Below are 7668 nucleotides of genomic sequence, written 5' to 3' on the forward strand. Positions count from 1 at the left end.
AATTTTGGTTAAAAAGTTAAAATTTTTGGGGAAGTACGTACTTTAGATATAATATATTGGTTTTAATATATTTTTTGTGGAAAATTGATTTTGAATGAAAAAATTCTAATTTAAAAAGAAAAATAAAACAAAAGTTTTCATTCTTTTATGTTTTCCTACAATTTTCAAATAGTTTACCAAAAATTTATCATTTTGACAAAAAATGTGTTGCATCAAAAAATGTGTATTAACAATAACATTAAACCTTTTTATTGTAATTTTGGGGGCCATAGACTATAACCAATGAGGGGGCTTTGGTTAATACGCGTTTGAATGCGTATAAACTTAAATTTTTTTATTTTGCATTTTTAAATATTATAATTTGTTTGGTGTTGAGTTCCCTTCGTTCTTCAGTAAAGAATAAATTTTTAATATAAAATGCCAAACCATTTAGGTAAAGACATGTCAGTTTAATTTTAAACAATCGACAGTGTTTAACTAAATAATTCCCCTTAACTCACAATGAAATCCTTCACCGTAAGTAGAACAAAAATGCTAAAAAATCAAAGAATATTTTTCAAACTAAATTTTGTGGATTATAAGCTGAAAGCATCTTTAGCAAAATATGTCTAAAGCTGATAGTTTAAAGTGAAATTTCACGATTTTGTTGATCCTTGCCCTGAAACAATGAACTAATTACTTAATATTGTCTTATTTTAGGCTGCTGCTGTTATCTCCACCTTGGCTGCTGCCAATGCCGGTTTCGCTCCCGCTCCCTTGGCTTATGCTGCTGCCCCCTATGCTGCCGCTCCCTTTGCTGCTGCTTCTCCCTATGTAGCTCATCACTACGCTGCCGCTCCTTATGTAGCTGCCCCCGCTGCCTACGCAGCTCCTTTGGGAGCCAAGACTTTCGCCGCTGCTCCAGCTTTTGCTGCCCCTGGCCCAGTCTATGCTGCTGCTCCAGCTCCTTATGTAGCCGCCCCTGTTGCTAAGACTTATGCTGCTGCTCCCGTTTACGCTGCTGCCCCAGCCCCAGTTTTGGCTAAGACCGTTGCTGCTCCTTTGGCCGCTCCCGTTGCTGCTGTAGCTGCTCCCGTTGTAGCCAAGGCTGAAGTAGTTGATGCCTACCCTCAATACAAATTCGCCTACAATGTCCAAGATGCTTTAACCGGTGACTCCAAGACCCAAGAAGAAACCCGTGACGGTGATGTAGTACGTGGCTCTTACTCTCTCATCGAAGCCGATGGTTCCCGTCGTATTGTCAACTACTATGCTGACTCCGTCAACGGTTTCAACGCTGTTGTCTCTAAGGATGTTCCCGTAGCTGCTGCTCCCGTTGTAGCTGCCCCAGCTGCCATTGTTGCCTAATTTCTTTCAAACAAATTATTACCTTTTTGCCTTCAATTCTTAACTAATTATTTATCTTCATTTCGTTATCTATCCTTTTTTTCCTGTTAAGTCAATGGGTTAAATTAACCCTATGTCTATCTGTCAAGGTGCTGTCACATAATTGCAATGGTGTAAGCGAATTTCATTTGTAAATAACATTTTCTACAATCATTGTTGTTGTGGTAAAATGTCACTCATGATCAAGACTTTGTTAAAACTGTTAAATAAAATTTAATTATTGAAAAAAAATCATCTATATTGTTCTAGTGGTTTTATTGAATTTTTATAAACCTGTCAGAAATTATTATAAAAGGGATCCTTAAGAATGAAGGTCTTTCACTTTTCTAACTCGCCTGCCCACTGTGTTTCAGGAGAAAAAATATATATATACAGAAATAATCTGTAATTTTTTACACATGGGCGCATTTATCGAAAAAATTATAAAAACAAGTAAGAAGTTATAGTCGGACGATACCGACCATATAATACCCTACACCAGTTATAAAAAAAATGTGATTTAGTGTTCATAATAAAGCATTTAAGTTGAATTGTACCTTGCCATTTTTGTTGAATAAAATTGTGTACATTTAAGTCATATTTCGAAGGGGGCTTTGTATAGTGGCTAGGGTCAAATGAGGCCCTATTAACAGAAAATTCATCAGGGTCATGAAGGCAGCTTTTTGTCGGTATACGAGTATATTGAACATAATTATGAACTTAAAAGCCCTACTCGGGGGTTTCAGTTGTATGGGGCTAGATCAATTATTGGACCAATGTTAACCATTTTCAATAGGATTTGGTTCTAGTACAATAGAAAATCATGGGCAAAATTTAATTGAATTATCTTCAAGGTGAAATAATGGACCGATCCTAACCATTTTCAATAGGCTTCGTCCCTGGGACAATAAAAGATCATGTACCAAATTTCATTGAATTATCTTCAAAATTGCGGCCTGTAGTTTGATTACAAGGTTTACATGGACGGACGAACAGACTAAAGTGGTGTAGGGTATAAATAGGTATTTTTGGAAGGACCTTGGAATTAAAAATGTTTAAAACTTTTTTCACATAAAATATTTTTTTTTAGAAAATTTTTCCTTATAGATAACGGAGTCGATTAGGCTATGTCAGTCTGTCTGTCCGACTGTTGGTCTGTAGGTTTGTTGAAATCAATTTTCTAAACACCTCAGATATATTCGGAGCGCAAATCTCTAGCAATTCTGTTAAACACAAGATTGCTATTTAAAATCAAATCTCAAATCTTTAACAATTTTGTTAAACAGAATCAGATCAGTTCATAAATAACGGAGACATGAGGAAAAATCCAAGATAACCTCTGAACATTTCATCAAAATATCAGCATGTTTGTGCATGCTTTGACAGAAAGAATAAACAACAACATACAGCTACATTAGAGTGCTCCAAAAAAACTAAGTTTCGAATTTTGCCCGTCCCCCCCCTAAAATTGTTCTACGGGTTATAAAAATAAGTCGTGCAAAAAATTAGGTCAATAGGACTACGTTAACTGGTGCCGCAACGGCTCTGAAGTTTGAAGATGCATTTACAAGGGGAAAATATGCATTTTTTTCAGTTTTCACAAAAGTTTTGTCATTAAACAATTTGTTTTGCATTTTATTGTCAAAGAATCGTAATGTACACAGAATTAGCGTTACAAAAAGATAAAAAACACAAAAATTGGTTGAAAAATGTAAAAGTTATTAAAAATTCCCCAGGCCATTATCGTGTCTCAGAGCACTTGAATTCGAAATGTGATAAAAAAAATAAACATATTTTTGAAAATATTCTAATAAAACAATTGTATTACTTAAAATATATCTGTAGTTACTTGAATATGAGTTTTTGTCCTTATATAATAACGTAAACCTGTTCTCAGCTATGGTCGAAAAATTTTGATATTTTTAACGGTCGTTTCAAAATTCAAATTTTAGTTTTTTTGATACTTTGTTAAACAAATTTCAATATTTTTGGGAGAACTCATAGGGACTTATGGACAACAGATTAGGGAATAAAACAGTAAAAAAATTAGGTCAATACCTCTTATAGTTTGCCCGTACCTGCAATTTGAATTCAGCGGATTTCGAGAAAACCCCATTTTTATGTAATATTTTGCAAAATTAGCCTTTTTATTATATTGTTGTGTATTTTAAATGGAACCTTTTGTAAATTTATTAGTCCACATATTTCTAAATAAAAATCAAGAGTTTCATGCAATTTGGACGCCATTAACCCATAAACTTTAAAGGTCAAATTTTGTAATATTTGCAATTTTTGATGGAAACTAGTCGAAATTGTTTCTATTTTTAGGTAGATTATAGGGTGATCGACTCGATTTTTCAACCGGTTTTAAACCCGGTTTTTTTTGCTTTACCAGTGTCGGTTTTTTCTTAATGTTGATTTTTCGAATATCGAATAACCCGGTTTTTTCACTTTTTAAAAACCGGTTTCGAATACTTTTATTTTTCGAATACTATTTATTTCAAAGATTATTTAAATGAAATTTTTAAGTAAATAATAATACAGCCCGCCTAAATTTTAAAAATATTCGAGTCGAGGAGCTAGCGTATATTTTTCTAAAGCTCCTTTGGTTAAACTTTTTTGATTTTCCTAATTAATTAAAAAAAAATTTATTTGTAAAATTGATAACTATTTGATAAAATTTTATCAATCTTAAGATTATATTCCAATTACAATAATTAATTTACGGCTGAAATTTTATGGAAGTGTTGGAATGCCTACGCAAATTTCCTAAACAGGGCTTTTAAAATAAGCTAGGATTACATAGTACCTTATGTTTAACAGAAGTGTCCCACTTTTTTCCTAATTTTTTTATATTAATGAAATAATGTAAATCAGAATACTAGATCTAAAGTTATACTCTTTTAAACTGTTAAAAATCATTTCGGGCCATGTTTTATTAATCAAATTTAAACATAAACATTAAGTTTTTCAAATTAAAATATGTTTTTTTATTTATAATGAAAAACCGGTTAACCGGTTTTTTCTGAACTTGAAAAATATCAACCGGTTTTTTTTAAATGTCAACTATTCGAACTATTCGAAAACCGGTTTTTGGAAAATGTCGAATAATCGATCACCCTAGTAGATTATCATAAAACTTAAGAAATTTATTTATTAACAACCGATATTTACAATAATAGTGAAAAAAATAAATTAACCCTTAAACGGCCTTGGGGTCAAAATGATCCCGATGTTTTAAAAACATGCCAATTTGGACATATTTCAATAAAACCCGTTTGCAATCCCATTAATTCAGCAAATTGATAAAAAAAACAATTGGGTATTAACCCATTTGAAAGGTCCTATTGACCTAATTTTTTGCACGACATATTTTTATAACCCATAGAACAATTCTAGGGGGGGGGGACGGCCTGTAGGATAAAATTTTTTTTCCTTCATACAAGTTTGGAGCACTCTAAGCTACATATGGTAAATATTGTTCTTGTAATTAGTTTGTTTATTTATAAAAACAATACAGATGAAGAACAACACATTATTTATGAAGATGTGCGTTGTTATTGTTTTGTTATTGCCAAAATCAGGGATGGAAAATTGTGTGTGGAAAATTAAGCGGAGATGGAAAATATTAAAAAAATATAATCATTTTTAATTTGAAAAATTAATTAAACGTATTTGTAACTTTGGTACCAAGGACTATTTTTTTGGCACTTTTCGTTCTTTAACTGGTACTTTTTAAGTTTTCTTCAACTGATACTTCTTTAGTTTTTATGCAATATTGGACCTAGAAACATACATATAATCAGACTTATAGGAACCTGATGGAATGAATATCTATAAAGGGGAAATTCTTGGTATTTTTTCGTTATTCAACTGATACTTTTCGTCATTCAAGTGGTACTTTTAGATTTTCTGAATTATTGAAGCTAGAAACATAAAATAAAACATATAAGATCCTAATGGAGTAAAGTTTTTGGCACTTTTTTGTTCCAGAATTAATACATTTTGAATCTCTATTAATATTAAACCTAGAAACATAGAATTAAATACGCAGCGTCTTCTTTGAATGAAACTCCATCACCCCTATTACCCATAAAAGTGAAATTTTCATTCCCCTCGAAGTTAAAATTGCTATCGTGAATTTGATGTGAACAATTCATTAACAATAGTTGATTTTGTATGCAACAGCTGTTCAATGTTTACAAAATTCCATCAACTAATTTCACAACAGCGGAATTTTTTTCACGACAAAAAAGTTAGTGAACGAAAAAAGTGAAAAGGGAACATATTTCACGTGAAATTTTGATTAGCTCCCTATCGCCATAAGTATAAGTCTCCTTATGTCTGGAACTTTTTCGTTTTCAAAACCACTGACTATTTTTTTAAGCACACAACTCTTAGTTGCTTTATTTAAACATCATTTCATAATTTGACAATATTCTTCTATTGGACGTAATTATGTCCATTTTGAGGAATTATTTTTAGTATATAATCGAAAATTTAAATTTTCAGAAAAATTTTATATTTAAAAAACAAAAATATTTCTTTGTGAAAAATTTTGTTTTTTTATTAATTTTTCTTTAAAAATCAATTGCTAAAAATTAAACGTTTTAACAAAAAACTATTTGGAAAAAACATTAAACCTATTTATTGTAATTTTGAGGGTCACTGACAATAACCAATGTAGTTAGGGAGCTCTGATTAATACGCGTTTGAATGTGTATAAACTTAATTTTTTTATTTTGCATTTTTAAATATTATAATTTGTTGAGTGTTAAGTTCCCTTCGTTCGCCAGTAAAGAAGAGTTTTTTTTTTAATATAAAATGCCAAACCATTTAGGTAAAGACATGTCAGTTTAATTTTAAATAATCGACAGTGTTTAACTAAATAATTCACCCTTAACTCACAATGAAATCCTTCACCGTAAGTAGAACAAAAATGCTAAAAAAATCAAAGAATATTTTTTAAACAAAATTTTGTGGCTTATTAGCTGAAAGGGTCTTTAGCAAAATATGACTAAAGCTGATAGTGAAACTTCACGGATTTTGTTGATCTTTGCCCTTAAACAGTGGACTAATTACTTAATATTGCTTTATTTTAGGCTGCTGCTGTTATCTCCACCTTGGCTGCTGCCAATGCCGGTTTCGCTCCCGCTCCCTTGGCTTATGCTGCTGCTCCCTATGCTGCCGCTCCCTTCGCTGCTGCTTCTCCCTATGTAGCTCATCACTACGCTGCCGCTCCTTATGTAGCTGCCCCCGCTGCCTACTCTGCTCCTTTGGTAGCTAAGACTTTCGCTGCTGCTCCAGCTTTTGCTGCCCCTGGCCCAGTCTATGCTGCTGCCCCAGCTCCTTATGTAGCCGCCCCTGTTGCTAAGACTTATGCTGCTGCTCCCGTCTACGCTGCTGCCCCAGCCCCAGTTTTGGCTAAGACCGTTGCTGCTCCTTTGGCCGCTCCCGTTGCTGCCGTAGCTGCTCCCGTTGTAGCCAAGGCTGAAGTTGTTGATGCCTACCCTCAATACAAATTCGCCTACAATGTCCAAGATGCTTTGACCGGTGACTCCAAGACCCAAGAAGAAACCCGTGACGGTGATGTAGTACGTGGCTCTTACTCTCTCATCGAAGCCGATGGCTCTCGTCGTATTGTCAACTACTATGCTGATTCCGTCAACGGTTTCAACGCTGTTGTCTCTAAGGATGTTCCCGTAGCTGCTGCTCCCGTTGTAGCTGCCCCAGCTGCCGTTGTTGCCTAATTTTTCACAAATTCTTTTTGCCTATTTGCCTTTAATTCTTAGCTAATTATTTATCTTCATTTCGTTATCTATCCTTTTTTCCTGCTAAGTCAATGGGTTAAATTAACCCTATGTTTAGGTGTCAAGGTGCTGTCACATAATTGCAATAGTGTAAGCGAATTTCATTTGTAAAAAACATTTTCTACAATCATTGTCGTTGTTGTAAAAAATGTCAACTGTCATCACTTACTCATGAACGAAGACTTTGTTAAAACTGTTAAATAAAAAATAATTATTGAAAAAAAAAAACATCAATATTGTCTTAGTATTTTATTTGAAAATTTTTGTCATAAACTTTTATGTAAGTTTTATAGCTTAAGATAGACAGAACGGTAACAGTTTGTTAAATCATATATATAGGGGTCCACATCAAAATTTCTTTCCTTTCATTAACACGACTTCACATCTTTCGGAGTTGGATTACACTAAGTTGCTAAATTCCACCAAAACATAACATGTATATTTCTAATACAGAAATTTATAACTTCTTCTTGAAAAGAGTCCACTGCAAGTA

At 33.1% G+C, this 7668-nt stretch overlaps 2 protein-coding genes across 3 annotated transcripts; both read left to right on the forward strand.

Moving 5' to 3' along the window:
• Positions 1–422: 422 nt before the first annotated feature.
• LOC119612959 (cuticle protein 21-like) lies at positions 423–1609 on the forward strand. The gene is made up of 2 exons (XM_037968854.1): positions 423–516; positions 700–1609. The coding sequence occupies exons 1-2, from the start codon at positions 502–504 to the stop codon at positions 1345–1347; spliced, it is 663 nt and encodes a 220-aa protein (XP_037824782.1). The 5' UTR covers positions 423–501; the 3' UTR covers positions 1348–1609.
• LOC119612960 (cuticle protein 21-like) lies at positions 448–7403 on the forward strand. 2 transcript variants are annotated; one of them, XM_037968856.1, is made up of 2 exons: positions 448–516; positions 6468–7403. In XM_037968856.1, exons 1-2 carry the CDS (start codon positions 502–504, stop codon positions 7113–7115), a joined length of 663 nt encoding a protein of 220 aa, XP_037824784.1. In that variant the 5' UTR covers positions 448–501; the 3' UTR covers positions 7116–7403. The 2 variants fall into 2 exon arrangements, with proteins under 2 accessions (XP_037824784.1, XP_037824783.1); XM_037968855.1 differs by lacking the exon at positions 448–516 and adding an exon at positions 6145–6289.
• The last annotated feature ends 265 nt before the right edge of the window (positions 7404–7668 follow it).

This window comes from Lucilia sericata, unplaced genomic scaffold, assembly GCF_015586225.1.
Source record: "Lucilia sericata isolate MDLA Ls3-8-SP2 unplaced genomic scaffold, ASM1558622v1 Contig001890F_arrow, whole genome shotgun sequence".
Classification (NCBI taxonomy): domain Eukaryota; kingdom Metazoa; phylum Arthropoda; class Insecta; order Diptera; family Calliphoridae; genus Lucilia; species Lucilia sericata.